The following is a 16,126-nucleotide window of genomic DNA, read 5'->3' as shown; positions in this document are numbered from 1 at the left end:
CGAAGGCAGGGCTGGATCCCAGGGCCCTAGGATCACGACCTGAGCTGAAGGCAGATGCTTCACCAACTGAGCCCCCCAGAGGCCCCTCTTCTCCCTTCTTAACCAGTTGTTTTTCACCTGTGCTCCCAGCACCCGCCAGACCTGCCTTTGCTCAGAGCCCTAAGCTCATCTGGCTCCCACCTTGGGTGGGTACACGAGGTTGCTGTCATCCACCGTGGAAACAATAAACTCCCAAGAGAGGTTGTCCACTGGAATCTGGGGGTTAAAGGTGAGCATAAGAGAGAACCCCTCAGGAGGAGAGCAAGTCCATGTCCCCAGCAGCCACCCTGCATCACACTTGCCACACTGCTCACATTGTTCTGGCGAGCTGAGGACTGCAGCACAGCAGTGAGGAAGCCGGTGGGGAAGGTGAAGCCAGACAGCCAGAAGATGACAGGAGGCCGGGCACGGCTGGCCCACAGCTCAAACTGTTCCACACGCATGGCCAGGTCCCGGGTCCATGAAGCCAGGGGCTTTTGTGAGGGATATGCCTGGAGGAGGAGGCAAGTGTGTGTTTTTGCACTTATTTTCTCATGCATCGAAATCTTGATTTTTGAGCACTTGGAGCAGATATGAGAAGAATACGGGGTATCAGCCCATTCCCCAGTTACAGTTGGGCAAAGCTCTCCAAAAGCCAGCTCCCGGGCGGGAAGCATAAAACAACAACCATTTCACAATGAGAGCAGCAGTAAGACTAACCCGTTACTGTTAACGAAGCACCTACTAACAGTCACAAACAGTACTAAGAATCCTGGAACCGTCCTTGGGGAGGTTAGGAACTTGCGATATGTTCCTAGGTTAATAGGTACAAAGCCAGTCTGGGAAGAGCAGAGCCAGATTTCCACCTTGAATCTATCTGGCTCCAGACCCCAGGCTCCCTGCATCCTGCCATATGCCTCCCGGGACCCAGAGACTGAGGGCACAGGGGGTCAAGAGCCAGTGATCTTGCCTTTCCCCAGAGTGGAGGGACATGGGCATCAAAGATGCAGTTGAAAATCTCTTCCAGGCTCGTAGACATGACGATGAGACCCTGGATGCCTTTTTCCAGGTCTGTCAGTGAGGACCTGGGCAGGATAGGGTGGGGGCTTAGAGATGGGATGGACCTGGCAGAGCCATGGGGGGGGGGGGCATTGGCAGGGAGCCCTTTCACTCGCCCCTCCCTGCAAGCCACAGAGCCCCTCTCCATCTTACAGGATGGTCTCCAGGAGCTTGTTGTATCTCTGGATCTCCTGTAGGAGGACCACGTTGAGGGGGGAGGGATCCATGGCCAGCAGTTTCCGGGTCCCCTCATAGTCGATCATTTCAGGGATCTTCTGTTTCACATCAGTGGCCAACTCGAGGACCTGGTGCGGCGGGAGCTGTGAGCAGAGGCCTCTCTGCCTCCTTGCTGGCCTCCCCACTACAAGTGGACCCGCTCATACCTTCTCTTCCCGGCTCTGGCCCCCTACCCTGGTGGGTGTAATCTGGGGTTGCAGGGACAGCAGAGTCTCAAACAAAGTTCGGGCCTCGGTGATCTGGGAGGCCACATCCGCATTGGGGTGCTGGCCAAAGGCCTCGGGGGGGTCCATGCCGGGCAACATGCTGATGTACTCTTTGTAAGAGGCCAGACTCCCATCTTTGGGGATGACATAAGCCTCCAGCACCGACAACCTGGTGGCCCACAGCATAATTATCACCATGCGGTGGGCCTTGGGGGCTTCAGTGCCAGGCTGAGACCCTGGTCACTGTGCAGGTCCCCGTTACCCTGCTCCCGCATATCTGCCTCTCCTTGGTCTCCTGGCCTCTCCTCCCCACAAATGCATCTGCCCCCCCACCCAGTCCTGCCACCGGTGGCCTCTGGCCCCGGGTTCAGTGCCACCTCCCCTCACCGGTAAGAGGGGGTTGACAGAGCCTGGTCACAGAAATAGTCATTGATGTAGGTCGTGAGCAGACGCCGGTCCCAGTCATCCGTGACGTGCCCACCGTAGTTGACACCGGCAATGAGATACTTGAGTGCGTCCCATGGTGTCTCCTCATATTCATCCAGGTATAGACTCAGCAAGTTCTCGGACACCTGTGCATGCCCCCCCACCCCACGCACACAGTTATGGCAGGAACTCTTCCAACACAGGCTTTTCATGCAGGCTCTCTGTCTGTGGCTCTTCCCACAGGGGGGCCCAGGGCAGGAGGTGGAAGGACAGAGGGCTGGGGGGACAGACCCCTGTTAGTACAAACCTCAAAATCAGAGTCATTGAAGCCATAGATAATATTCCAGCCAAGCTGCAGGAACTTTTTGCGTTCCAGCAGCACAGAATGGAAGAAGCAGAGTGCAAACAGCAGCTTCTTATACTTGGCAGGTTTGGAGCAATGGGAAAACTGTGGTTCCGTCATCAGCTGGTAGAGACGTGTCATGTTGGCCTTCAGGCCCTGGGGACAATACAGAACAGAGGTGGGGTGACGTGCATAATGCTCAGCCCTGCCCCTAGCACCACATTATACAGTTGTGGAGGTTGCTCACTGCACAAGGGCGCTGGCTGAATGGGCGAGTGAAGGCTGAAATTCAGCCCTTTATCTGCATGCCAAGATCTGCACTGATTCACAGGATGGGGTGGGTGCCTTTCTTTAATTTTCATGCAGGCACTTGTCTCCCTCAGTTTTGATGTTCTCAGCCACATTGTTCTACATAGTGGGTAGGTACCCAGAAATACAAAGGAAGATGAAGACAGAGACATGCAACTATCAATGAACAAAAATGTACACTGCCATGTGCTAAGGTTCAGTGTAGATTAAGGGGCCATAGTATGTCATCAAGGAGGGACTATCTGTGTGATGGATTTTTCAGGCTTTGTGAATGCCCTTGTGGGTCAAGGTGGATTTACCAATAGGAAGGACATGAGGAGGCTGAGGGGAGGGCATTGGTATCCAGGAGATGGAAAGGGTGGAAGGGATAAAGGGGAGAAGAAGTGAGAAGATGAGTCTAAATGAAGTCAAGTGCAAGGACACGGGTGGGGTCAGAAGGGGCATGAACAGATGGCGCCATCTGGACTTGATTCACCAGGAATCAAGTCATGGGGCCACTTTCTATCTTGAGTAGCCCAGTGATATGTTGAAACAGTGCTTTTACGAGGATGCATCCATAATGGACGTGATGGAGTGTTGAAAACATTGGAGTAAGAAACCTTCCATTTATAACCTCAAAATACATAGAGTTTCTAGGAATAAATAAAAATGTACAAATCTTAGAGCACCTGGGTGGCTCAGTGGTTGAGTGTCTGCCTTTGGCTCAGGTCATGATCCCAGGGTCCTGGGATTGAGTCCCACATCAGGTTCCCCACAGGGAGCCTGCTTCTCCCTCTGCCTATGTCTCTGCCTCTCTCTCTGTGTGTCTCTCATGAATAAATAAAATCTTTTTTAAAAAAGAATACATTTTTTAAAAAAATGTACAAATCCTTATAGAGAAAATGACAAAACTTTGTTGAAAGAAAGATCACATGTGGAGACATACTATAATCATGGAAGGAAAGGCTCAATAAGAAAGATGTTTTCCTCCAAACTGACCAATAGGATTTTTTTTAGTAGAACTTAACAAGCTAATTCCAACATTTACATTGGGGAATAAAGGGCCATGAATAGCCCAACAAGGAATATGGTATAGAGACTTGCCTTACCAGCCAACAAGGATTATTGTAGAGCTACATAGCAATTGAGACCATGCATATAGACCCCAATACTAACAACCTGACCAATGCACAGGATAAAGAGCTCAGACACCTTGTGTATATAAACATGATTTAAGGCTTAGCAGACACAGCAGGTCCAAAGGGTAATCGTGGGCCATTCAATGATGGTCCTGGGAGAACTGGTTATCTCTGTGGGGGAAAAACCCAAATTAGACCCCTCCCTACTCATTCCACACTTACAAGAATCAACTTCAAGGGATTAAAACACTGAAATGGGGAAGTCAAATTATAAAATGCTTTTTTAAGATTTTGTTTATTCGTTCATGAGAGACAGAGAGAGGCAGAGACACAGGCAGAGGGAGAAGCAGGCTCCCTGTGGGGAGCCCGATGCGGGACCTGATCCCAGGACCCTGGGATCACGCCCTGACCCCAAGGCAGATGCTCAACCACTGGGCCATCCAGGGGTCCCTATAAAATGCTTTTGAAGACAAAGTATAGGAGAGCGATTTTACCACCGTGGAGTAAGCAAAGATTTCTTGAACAAGACCTAGGAGGACAAACCACAAAGAAGAAACAAGGTGAATTCCGCCCACCTCCTAAAAACTAAGGACCTCTATTCACCTAAATAAATAAACAAATAAATAAATGACAAAGAAAAAAGACAACCCACAAAACACAAAACTGACAGAAGGATTAGGATGTGGAGCAAGGGGATCCCTGGGTGGCTCAGCGGTTTAGCACCAGCCTTTGGCCCAGGGCGCGATCCTGGAGTCCCGGGATCGAGTCCCGGGATCGAGTTCCGCGTTGGGGTCCCGGCATGGAGCCTGCTTCTCCCTCTGCCTGTGTCTCTGCCTCTCTCTCTCTCTCTCTCTCTCTCTCTCTCTCTATCATGAACAAATAAATAAATCTTAAAAAAAAAATAAAAGGATGTGGAGCAAAACAAGGAACCATGGAATGTGAGCCCAGAGCGCTGAATGAGAAGAGCACGCTGCTGTGCGTGTGCAGCTGGTGCAGTCCCTCCAGCCAGACACCTCAAGGAGAGCGGCTGTGTTCCAGGGCTGAGGGAAGGCGACGGGAGGGACAGTCATGGCAAGACGGGCAGGCGGGTGTATGTGGAATTAGGATCCTTCACCCCTTGCATATGTTTTCTATTCTTTTGTATCTGCCTAATATTTAGTTAAAAGGAAAAGACCAGACAGCAGGCAGTGACCCAAGAATACACTCCAGAACCAGATCCTGACCGGCACCTGGAGGCTTCGGTTATGCGGACCGAACCGCGACCGCGGTTATGCGGACTCCCCGTGACGCTAGCAGGAAAAGCACGGTACCAGAGCACGGTACCTTCTTATTTGAAGTAAAACTTGGATGAATCACCGTCCCCTTGATTGTTGGGGTTGGCTTGTATGTCTAGATGCAAAAACTGGCCTCCTTCACGGGACAACAAAATTGCTATATCTGATCTAGAGTGGATCCTGTGTCAGGGGGCAAGGGAGGAACCGTATAGAGGACAAGATTGGGTCACTTAAGAAAATTAGAATATATAATAGATTTAAGTTAAACATCATCGGGGTGCCTGAGTGTCTCAGTCAGCAAAACATCTGGCTCTTGGATTCCCGCTCAGGTCCTGGTCTTGGGGTCATGACATTGAGCCCCACATCCGACTCCACACTGAGCATGGACACTGCTTAAGATTCTCTCTCTTTCCCTCTGCCCCCCTCCCTTTGCTTGATCGCTCCCTCTCTCAAAAAATAAAAAATTTTAAAAAATCAGGGGTGCCACGAAAAAATGGGACAAAGAGGCACTCTCTGGTGGCGGGGCCTGGCAACTGGTTTTGTGAGTATGGGATTTCTGGGGCTGGCTGCCTGGAAGCCATGTGGAATCCAGGCCTGGGACTGAGTGTGGTTACTGAGGCCGGAGATAAGGACTGGAGTTGAAGTGAGGGAGAGGACAATTTCTCCACCAAAGGAGGAAATGTAGCATGGGCCGAGCTGGGGGCCAAGGAGCAAGTGTGGAGCTAAGACCATAGGAGGACAAGGGACAAGGAGACACGGATGTGGTAAGTGACCAGGCAGGAGGTGGAGGAAGAACCCAAAGCTGGAAGAGCACAGGTCACAGAAACCAGGGGAGAGACCAGCAGCTGTGTCAACGCCCAGGGGCAGCCAAGGATTGAAGTAATGAATGACGCATGTTCAGATGATACTTATTTGTTGAGCTCCTACTACATCCAAGCCCTGGCGCTAGTCAGGAGATGAGCAAGACATTGAGAGGGGAAAAAATTTAGAAAGACATGGCCTCTGCCCTCGAGGAGCTTCCAGTCTCGAGAAGACAGGAGTCTATCTGAACCTTGCGATTGCGGCTAAGATGACCGGGTGGCAGGGGCTGCAGGAACAGTGGGAGCGGGAAATGGTTTTATGAGCAGGGATCCCTGGGGTGACGGCCTAAATGTGCATGGCAGGGGCTTCTCAAGGAACTGGTAATGGGCCCAGGAGGGGGTGGGGAGTACGTAAGGGGGGCTGCAGCAGGTGCTTCCAGAAGCCTTGGGCTGGGGGAGTACAGAGTCTAGAGGAAGAGGGACAAGACATTTTAAGAATGAACTGTGGAGGTGCAGCAAACAGAGCCAAGGGGACCCCGTGGCAGTGGGTGATGCCAGGAGGCCCCCTCTAGGGGTGGGGTTGGGGGAGGGGGACACACACAGGCCGTGTAAGGATGGGGTTTGATCTTGGCTGAAAGTGGTGAAAAGCTGCTAAGGCAGTATACGCAGAGGTAAAGGCCAGCATCAAGATGGTTGTGGGCTGTGGGATCTTAGAGGATCAGCGTGGTTGCATTTAATGGTGACTTTGTCATTCTGGAGAGAAGCTTCCAACAGAGCTTGCGGGAGGAAGCAGGGAGGCTGGGGCCCAGCCTGGACCTCAGGGAGAGATGAAAAGAAATGCTGGGAGGCAGAAAAGTTCTATCCACTAGTTATTTACTACTACTATTCTTCTTCTTCTTCTTCTTCTTCTTCTTCTTCTTCTTCTTCTTCTTCTTCTTCTTCTTCTTCTTCTTCTTCTTCAAGATTTTACTTATTCATGAGAGACACAGACAGAGACAGGGACACAGGCAGAGGCAGATGCAGGCTCCCTGCAGGGAGCCTGATGCAGGACTTGATCCCAGGACCCCAGGGTCACGCCCTGAGCCAAGGGCAGACACTCAACCACTGAGCCACCCAGGTGCCCCATACTCTTCCATGCCTCAACTTCCTCTCTGTAAAGTGGGGGTAGCAGGACTTGCCTGATAATAGGGTGTGTGCATTTTAAATAAACTAATAAATAAACAATGCCTGGCGTGCAATAACGCTCAAGAAATGTTTAGGGATTACTGTTACCTTCTAGGGGTTTGGCACATGGAGGGAAGAACTAGGGTAGAATTTTTTGAGAGCAGGAGAAGCAAAAAGCCGTGGTTAAGGCTGGGACTCCCCGTGACGCTAGCAGGAAGAGCACGGTACCAGATGGCATGGTCGGCACTGGCTATCTACTGTCACGGTACCTTTGGTGGTTCTGTGGTCATCTTGATGCTGGCCTGCAAGATGGAGATCGGGAAGTCTGGGTGGGGGCTGGAGCTGAGCCAAAGGCGGAAGGAAGGGTGGGGATCTTCCACCTGCAGCTGTTCCACCAGTTTGTCCAGATTCGGCATCCAAGACAGGGACAGGTGGCAGTTGGCTAGGAACACCCAGTGTCCTGCAAGGAGATGCCGGAGTCAGTGGGAACCGTTCCCCGAGCCCCATCTGTCCCATGCTTTGCACCTGATGGTGTGTGGTTGGCGGGGAAGGGGTCCACACTCCTGGGTCTGCCTTTCCCAGGCCTCCTGGGGAAGTGGGGGCCACAGTCAGAGTCCTGGATTGAGCTCAGAGGCTCCAGGGAGCAGGACCAGTGCCAAGGCTGGGGGCAGAGGAGCCAGGTGGCTACTGACCCTGAATGACGCCCTCTCGGAGGAGCCGCGCCGCGATGGGGGCCTGGCCCTGGCCCAGGGACAGGGCGTGGAAGCGCTGGGCCATGCCCGTGTGCTCTGCCAACTGGAGCAAGGCACTGGTGGGGTCCACACCAGGGGACAGGATGAATACCAGTGGGGTTCGTGGAGTCGAATCCTCCATCACCTGCCGGGATCACAGGACGTGGCCTCAGGCAGGAACCGAGAGAGAGAGAGAGAGAGAGAGAGAGAGAGAGAGAGAGAGAGACTGCAGAGAAGCGTGAGGGTGGAGGGACAGAAGGAGCCAGGGCGGGGTGGCCTGGGAAACTAAGCCACTGACCAGCTTCATGTTCAGCACAGGCGGCTCAATGAAGCGGGAGCCCAGGTTGGACACGATGAAAGACGTAACGCAGAAGGCCACGCGGTCCTGGCGCAGGGAGCGGACGATCAGCATCCGCTGCATCTCGTTGCAGGTGTTCTCCCACTCACCTGGGGATGAGGGGAGCAGCTGCAGGGACTGAGCCCCCTGGGGGTGTGGGGGTGCAGGAGTCTAACCCAAGGGGCCCCTGCCAGGGATGCTCCACCAGGAAGCACAGGCAGGGCCGCGGGAGAGAGGGGCACACAGAAGGCGGGAGAGAGCACCTGGCAGCATGGCCTTCTCCGGGGTGGCATTGGTGTACCACAGGTGCCAGTCCCGGGGATACTGCTCAAAGGAGTTCATGAGTCCGTGGAAGTTGGTCAGTTTGTCCAGTTCTGTGATGTTGTCCCAGTAGGCATCCGCCAGCCAGCTGGTACATGGGTTATCCATTTGGCCCTCCCGGTCCAGGACCTGGGCAAGGAGGGAGGAGGAAGGGATTGAGCAAGAACATCTCCAAACAATGACCATTATTATTATTATTATTATTATTATTATTATTATTTTATGATGAGGAGTCTTGCATGAAAGAGAATGAAGGAAGGACAGGAATCTGAGATAGATTAGAATCTACCTTTTGTTTTTAAAAGGTTTTATTTATTTATTCATGAGAGACACACAGAGAGGCAGAGACACAGGCAGCGGGAGAAGCAGGCTCCCTGCGGGGAACCCGATGTGGGACTCGATCCCAGGACCCCACGATCACGCCCTGAGCGGAGGGCAGACGCTCAACCACTGAACCTCCCAGGCGTCCCGATTGGGGTCCACCTGGATGGGGGAAGTCCAGGTCTCCGCCTGCAGTGACCGTGCAGTGCAAATTTAGGAAGCTGGCGCCCTCTGGTGGTTTGCTGGTGTTACTGTCCCTCACCGTAAAGCTCCCCGATGGGAGCCTCGCCCCTCAGAGTGGTTTGTTCATTCCCTTCTTCAACAGATATTTATTGCTCACCAACTACGTATTTTCGGCCCTTGGGGCACATCAGCAAATAAACAGGATAGATATCTCGGCCCTCGAGGAGCTTATTTTCCAACACGGGAGGGCAGATAATGAGCCAAAACACATACCAGATAATTAAACCATCTAGTCGGTTAAAGATGGCAATGTCACACAAGAACAGAGTAAGTGGAGGAGGATAAAGACTGGAAGTTCTGGGGGGCGGAGGGCGATGAAGTATTAAAAAGAAGGGGCACCTGGGTGGCTCAGTCTGTTGAGCATCCAACTCTTGGTTTCAGCTCAGGTCGTGATCTCAGTGTCCTAGGATGGAGTCCATCCAGGCTCCAAGCTCAGTGGGGAGTCTGCTTCTCCCTCCTCCTCCCCTACACTCCGTCCCTCACTGCTTTTCCCTTCCCCTCAAAAAAATAAATAAAATTAAAAAAAAAAAAAAGTCAAGGAGGTCTCAGGGAATCCAGCACAGCTCGAATCCAGTGTCAAAGGACATGAAGGCAGGCTGCATGCACATGTGTGGCCAGAGGGACGAATGCAGAGGTGTGAGGGTGGGGCCTGCCCTCGGAGGGCCTCTGGGGCTGCCACAGGTGGACGGAGGGAGGAGTTGGGTGGGGGAAGGTTTTAAAAGTCTCTGGGCAGCCAAGCTGAGAGGGTGGGGGCAGGGAGCATTGGGAGGCCTTTGCTAAAATCTGGAGGAGAGGTGAAGTGTGTGCAGCTGAAGAAATAAAAGGGAATAAAGGGGAAAGGAGAGAAAATGAGTGGGAAGTATCAGAGAGGGCGACAAACCATGAGAAACTCCTAACTCTGGGAAACGAACAAGGGGTGGGTGGGAGGGAGGTGGGCAGGGGGTTGGGGTGACTGGGTGATGGGCACTGAGTGGGGCACTTGATGGGATGAGCACTGGGTGTTATACTATATGTTGGCAAATCGAATGCCAATAAAAGATATACAAAAAATAAAATAAAATAAAATAAAATAAAATAAAATAAAATAAAATAAAATAAAATAAAGAAACCGGTTTGTCTCTGAGGGTGGAGAATGACTGGCTGGGGGAACCTGCCATTGCGGTCTGGCGGTTTTAAGGGCCTAAAGGATTTTGAGCAAGTCCGTTCAGCGTCGGAGTGCGCAGGAGCAGGAGAGCTGGGTGCCACCAGGGTGGCGGTTTTGCCAAGCAGAAGAACCATGGGGGTGGGCAGTAAGGGTGCTTGCAGGGAAGAGAGCGGGATGTGGCACGGCAGCCAGGTGGGGGGAGGAGAGGATGAGCAGCAGTGAGAGAGGCAAGATCACACCAATCAGTAGGTCCCAGGTCAGAGGGGCCCCAAAGCTCTGCCAGCAATGCAAGTGAGGAAGCACGTGGCCAGTCAGCCCCCACGTCCCCAGGGAGCTGGGCGTGCACCTGCTCCCACTGGTGCTCCTGAGACCGCTTGCTAGGGCCTTGGGCCTTCTGGTCGGCCTGGAGTCCTCGTCACATGTACCCCCGGTCCCCAACCTTGATGCTTCCGCCTGACTCACCACACCCCCACGCAGAAAGAAGTTGTACTCATCCATATTGAGCTTGCCGGAGGTCTCTAGGATTTTGGCGCACATCTGGAAACTGAACAGTAGCTTATGGCGCTCAAACAGTGTGCGGCAGGTGTACCTGTGAGATGGGCGAGGAGGGTGAAGGATGTGGGAAACACAACGTGAACACTTGCTGCGCAAACATCATGCAAATGCAGGCTTGCAGGGCCGCGGGGCAGGGCCATTTGCAGAAAGACTGGTGAGCAAACCCTGGTGCCCGATCTGAGGAGGAGGGTTGGGAGAGGAAAGGTCAGGGACAACTTCCGATTTCTGGCCTGGCTGACTGGGAGGTGGGTGTTGGTGCCACTCGGGGTTGTGGGGAGGCCCCTGAAGGAAAGGGGGAGGTGAGGGGTTTGGTGTGAAATGCGCTGAACCTGATAGGCCTAGGGGCCATTCATGTGGAGAGGTCAAGTTCACCACTGCCCAGAGGTGGTCCCCAGACCACCAGTAGCTGTAGCGCCCCCTGGGACCTGGCTACAGATGCACAACTTCAGGCGGGCCCCAGGCTGAATCTGAATCTGGATCTTACCAAGATTCCTAGAACTTCCAGGGCACTGCCCCTCAAGAAGCGCAGAGACAGTGGACACTTGTAGGTACAAGTGTAGGGCTCAGGGACAGCTGATGGCTGGGCCCAGGGGTCCGGCTAGAGCCCCAGGGGGACCCGCTGCCTAGGGAAGGTGTAGGGAGAGGGGAGCAGGGGACTGGGGGTGGTGGCCGCAGCTGGGACAGCACCAATGTGGGAGGGCAAGAGGGGCAGCGGCCACGCAGACGCAGTGTGGTGCGCTGACCTGTACACTGCATAGGTGTGGTACTCGTTCAGGTAGTCGATGCGGTCCTCCAGCTTGTTGCTGCGGTGGCTCTTGTCGATGCTGAGGATGAAGAGGCCAATGTAGGCGTCCAGCGAGAACTGGTACATGGGGTCGATTCGGCCCATGTCGTTGAGCACGAAGAACAGCACTGAGGCCCGCTGGGCACAGGGACGGTAAGCCTGCAGAGGGGGGGAGTCAGGGTGCAGGGCCATGGGGCGGGGTGGGGGTTGGCCATGGGGATGACCCCCCACAGAGGCAGGATCCCCCCTCCCTCCTCCGCAGCTCACCTCGCGGGCCATGTCGATGTTGATCTCTGTGGTCTCACTGGTCTCCAGCTGCTCCGTCACCTCGGTGGCTGTCATCTTGGAGGTCCGAAGGGTGTTCACCAGCTGCACATCATCGAGCAGGGAGCCCGTGGCCTCGTTCAGCAGCCTGCAAGGAGCCCCGCAGGTGCATAGAGCCAGAGATCAGGACACGGGTGCGGGCAGGCCTTCCTCCACTGCAGGGCCTGCGAGGAGGCCAGTGGTGGGTCGGGGGTGATGGGGGTGGGGGCAAGCTCTCACCGAAGGATCTCGTCTTCCAGCTCCTTGAGCTTCCTCTTGCCAGCAGCAATATTGATGACGAGTGAGTCCTTCTGCTCTTCCAGCTCCGGCCGCTCCTTCCGGACCACAATACCCAGCAGTTGAGCCTCCAGGCCCTGGGAGTGCCAGGATGTATGCTGAGAGCTGAGACTCTCATTCTGGTAACCTCACCCTTGTCGCCCCACACATCTCCCAAGCACTCATCCCCTGCGGCCTGATGCCATGGGCCTCCTTCTCCATCCCTCTACAGTGCCTCCTGCTTCACTCAGTTGAGTCCTGCCACTGCCCCCCCCCCTCCCGCCACTTACCTGCTCTTTAACAGCAAAGTTGACAATGGTGGTCTTGGCAGAGGTCTCCGGGCTGTAGTGGGGGTTGGAGAGCTTGGTGGTGATGTAGAACCGGAAATTTGTATTGTACTCCACCTCCTTGTCGCCAATACGCATCAGCAGCCGCCCACCTGTAGCCACGGGGGGTCAAGTGGGTCAAGGGTGAGGACCCACTATGACAGTTGTGGGCTGGCCCATCTCCCCACTCCAGTGACCACCCCCACACCCCCCCACCCCTGCCCTCAGCAGCCTCAGCCCAGGGCTAACCGATTCGGGCAACAGATTTGTGGAGCACAGGGTTGAGTGTGGGATCCAGATACTCCTGCACATTCTGGAGCAGCACAGGGTATCCAAACTGGATGGCCTTTTCTAGAACCTGAAGGTAGTCCCTCATCTGTAGGTCAATGATCTGGAGACCCTGGAGAGCAGAGGGGACAGTGGGAGAGCCACTGAGAGACCAAGGGGGAACAGTCTCAGGGGGCAGGGCCTCGGGAAGAGAAAGGGTTGGAGAGCAGCCCCCACCCCCAGCTTTGCACCTGGTTCCCTTCCATGTTCTTGATCCACTTCAGGGCCTGGGCCTGGGGGTCAATCATCAGTGCCCACCTGCAGGAGGACGGCCCTTCAGAGGACAGGGTCTGCCCTCATCCCCCTCCCATCATCTCCCCTCACCCCCCCTCCTATCACCACCCCAACCCCTGCCCCCAGGAGCATCCTAACCTGTTGCCACGGGTGACGATGATGCCATTCTCGGTGGAAAAGGCATCCGAGGGTAGCCCTTGGATGTTCCAGTCTCGAACTTTGGTAGGATTGGACAGGAAGTTATCAAAGGTGAAGCGAGGGGAGCAAGGGACCTGAAGCTCTGAGATCTGGGTGAGGAAATGGCCCACATGTCAGCCTGGCGACCTGAGCCTGGTGCCCTGGCCCCTGCCGGGGATCCCGAGCCCTGCCCGAGCCCTGCCTCACCTTCCTCATCCAGATCTGGTTAACTATCTCGTCCCGGTAGTTGGTCAGGAAGGGGCCCATGTAGGACAGGAAGGCAGCGGCCAAGAGACAGTCACCCACCAGGTAGCCCAGATCCTTCTCCAGGCCCTAGGGGGCAGCAGGGGGGAGTAAGCCCTGCAGGCTTCCTCCTCAAGACACTGTCTAGATCAAAGAGGTGCCTCCCCTGTCCTGAACCTTTGGCCCTGAGGGCTCTAAACTGATTCTAATAACTTTTGAGTCGTTCCCCCACACACACACCTGGTCTTTAACAGCAGTTCTGTTTACACTGTGGTGATAAGGCCTAACCCTTTCCCAAAGCCAGGAACTCAGTAAAGGCAGAGACAAGATGCCCCAGGACTGTTCCTACCAGGTGGGCCGGCCACAGAGAGGGCCCTGTTGTGTGACCCCCTAAAGTGCACAAAGGTCTTTCCTTCTACTCTTCTCCTGAAATAGGGGGGAGAACTCCCACCCCGCATTCGGACGTCCCTGCACCCATCCCCAGATGTCCCCTTGTCCCTTGACTGTCCCTCAGCCAGAAATGGGTGGAACTCTGGGAACTGGTGGGCGCGGGGAGGGGGTGTGGAGGGCGGGCGGTTGGTGGCGCTGAAGTCACCTGCACGGTCTCCTCCCAGCGCGCCTTCTCGCCAGCCAGCCCGGACACCAGCAGCCCAGCGCGCTCCAGCTTCACCTCCATCTCCTCGGACCTCTTGCGAAGCTCCTCTTTCTGTGCCAGCTTCTCATCATACTGTTTCTTCAGCATCTCCAGTTTCTCGGCCACCTGGGAGGGACCAGAGCACGAGGGTCGAACACAGCACTGGCCGCCCAACGGCTCTGGGTTCGAATCGCCTGTCTGCCATTTTGTGGCTGTGTGGCCTCGGGGTGAACTGATTTCTTTGCGCCCCGGGTTCCAGGCATGCAGAATACAGATACGAACACCTGCCCTCTAAGGCTGTTGTATACAGAAAACGAGATAAAGCATGCATGATGAAAAGAATTTTCTTTCCCTTCCCTCTGCCACGGTTTCCTTAGGCCATGAAACCGCTTGTGGTGAAACCCAAGACTGGGCTGCAGGCGGACCTCTTGTGGCAGAATAAGCCACGCGAGATATGATGGCAGGAGAGGGTCAGATGGCACAAAACACCTGCCTGTCTACGCAGGTGTTTTGTGGCAGGACCTGGAGAAAGAAAAATCTAGAAATGGTCCCAGGAACTGTTGGGAGAGAGGGTGAGGGGCTCTGTTCCAGAGAAAGGCCCAGGTCCAAGGACCCACATAGGGATGGGGACCTGGGAGGAGCTTTCCCTACTAGAGAAGACTCCAAGGGGCACCTGGGGGGCTCAGTGGGTGAGCACCTGCCTTCGGCTCAGGTTGTGACCTCAGGGTTCTGGGATCTAATCCCACATCGGGTTCCCCACAAGGAGCCTGCTTCTCCTGTGTCTCTGCCTGTCTCTGTGTGTCTCTCATGAATAAGTAAATAAAATCTTTAAAAAGAAAAAAAAGAAGAGCTCCTGTGGACTCATTGCCACCTGCAGGCTCTGCTGAGCTTGGCACCTGTCACTCAGATCTAAAGTACAAGCCTGATGAGCTTCTTCCAGGATGTGGACGTGTGCCCAACTAGCCAACACAGTACTCGCCGTGTCCCCCCCCCGCCCCCACTTTCACGAAGCGCACAGGTCTGGCGTGGCTGTAAGCACCTGGCACACAGTGCACACAGGACAGACATTTGTTCCCTTCCTGCTGCCCACCCCCCCCACCCCCCGCCGGGACAGGCAGCCTGCAACAGTGCGGAGCTTACACTCTTGCCCTGCTTCACAGACAGGCCTCGTCGGGTGGTTGGAAGGAGAGTGCAGTCCTGGCACAGAGCACTTAAGCGGTACCTGGGCCGGAGGGAAATGGGACACCCGACTCCCCAGGATGTCGTCCTTCAAGCCGAGTGGAGGTTCCAAACGTCACCTTCGGATGACCGCTTCTCTAGGTGGGGCCTCAGTGGCCATCCATAAGACAGCAGTAACATCTACAGAACCACGGGGTGAGGCCTGAGGGTCTGGAGGTTTTGAAAGGGGTGCCCTGGCCCCTGCCCTGCATGGTAGGCATCACCCCCAGGCGAAGCCACACATCCTGTGGTCTGTGCTGTGTGCCACCTGTCATCGGTTCACATGAACGCCTCCCTGCGCTGGGTCCACGCTCATCAGCAACGCTGATTATAATTGGGCTTCCCATGGAGATGTCTGTGGGGAGGCAGGCAGCCCACGACCGTTCTGTGTTTCACTACTCATTTCGCATGTGCTGTCGTCTTCACGGTTTCTATTTTTTATATGAGAAATCTGTGCAGAAGGTTAAAGACCTAAATGATACGATGGAAGGGTCATAATGACAAGCAGGAGTCCTCTGGCTGCCTCCTGGTCCTGCCTTTCCGTGGCAAATTCTTTTTTAAGCATTTCTCTTCTTATGTCTTCTGGCAGCTGCCTCTGTATCTTTGAATATTATACTTAGGCTAGTTTTTTTTTTTTTTCTTTTCTTCTTTTAAGTAACCTCCACCTCCATCACAGAGCCCAATGCAAGGCTCGGACTCACAACCCTGAGATCAAGACCTGAGCTGAGATCAAGAGTCGGTCTTTTAAAAAAAAAAAAAAAAAAAAAAGAGTCGGTCTTTTAACTGAGGGAGCCACCCAGGTGCCCCCTTAGGCTACAAATACATATGTATGTATTTTATTATGCATTACATAAAATATATGTATTTTATTAAATATTAATATACATTACATATGTATATACACACAAATCTGCAGTTTTAAAATTGTTGTTTTAATCTTTTTAATTAAAAAATTATGGGATTCCTGGGTGGCTTAGCGGTTTAGCGCCACCTTCAGC

The 16,126-nt window shown here is 54.0% G+C and overlaps 1 protein-coding gene across 6 annotated transcripts in view; it reads right to left on the bottom strand.

The window, feature by feature from the left end:
* The window catches only part of DNAH2 (dynein axonemal heavy chain 2), an 87,097-nt gene that overhangs the window by 1,019 nt on the left and 69,952 nt on the right, over nucleotides 1-16,126 (bottom strand). The window contains exons 66-86 of one of the 6 annotated variants that reach the window (XM_026005413.2): nucleotides 13,872-14,036; nucleotides 13,241-13,366; nucleotides 12,995-13,143; nucleotides 12,814-12,880; nucleotides 12,545-12,695; nucleotides 12,260-12,408; nucleotides 11,934-12,067; nucleotides 11,658-11,802; nucleotides 11,350-11,549; nucleotides 10,514-10,640; nucleotides 8,286-8,472; nucleotides 7,984-8,132; nucleotides 7,647-7,830; nucleotides 7,224-7,414; nucleotides 2,254-2,445; nucleotides 1,908-2,092; nucleotides 1,461-1,689; nucleotides 1,231-1,382; nucleotides 989-1,103; nucleotides 354-530; nucleotides 181-255 (exon numbers count right to left, since the gene is read on the bottom strand). In XM_026005413.2, the coding sequence (XP_025861198.2) occupies nucleotides 181-255; nucleotides 354-530; nucleotides 989-1,103; nucleotides 1,231-1,382; nucleotides 1,461-1,689; nucleotides 1,908-2,092; nucleotides 2,254-2,445; nucleotides 7,224-7,414; nucleotides 7,647-7,830; nucleotides 7,984-8,132; nucleotides 8,286-8,472; nucleotides 10,514-10,640; nucleotides 11,350-11,549; nucleotides 11,658-11,802; nucleotides 11,934-12,067; nucleotides 12,260-12,408; nucleotides 12,545-12,695; nucleotides 12,814-12,880; nucleotides 12,995-13,143; nucleotides 13,241-13,366; nucleotides 13,872-14,036 (3,249 nt within the window). Of the gene's footprint in view, nucleotides 1-180; nucleotides 256-353; nucleotides 531-988; nucleotides 1,104-1,230; nucleotides 1,383-1,460; nucleotides 1,690-1,907; nucleotides 2,093-2,253; nucleotides 2,446-7,223; nucleotides 7,415-7,646; nucleotides 7,831-7,983; nucleotides 8,133-8,285; nucleotides 8,473-10,513; nucleotides 10,641-11,349; nucleotides 11,550-11,657; nucleotides 11,803-11,933; nucleotides 12,068-12,259; nucleotides 12,409-12,544; nucleotides 12,696-12,813; nucleotides 12,881-12,994; nucleotides 13,144-13,240; nucleotides 13,367-13,871; nucleotides 14,037-16,126 lie in introns of those variants that run through there. The other 5 variants (XR_011995911.1, XM_026005416.2, XM_026005415.2 and 2 more) reach the window with 5 other exon arrangements.

This window comes from Vulpes vulpes, chromosome 12, assembly GCF_048418805.1.
Source record: "Vulpes vulpes isolate BD-2025 chromosome 12, VulVul3, whole genome shotgun sequence".
In the NCBI taxonomy this organism is placed as follows: Eukaryota; Metazoa; Chordata; class Mammalia; order Carnivora; family Canidae; genus Vulpes; species Vulpes vulpes.
This window is presented reverse-complemented; position numbering and strand designations above follow the sequence as displayed.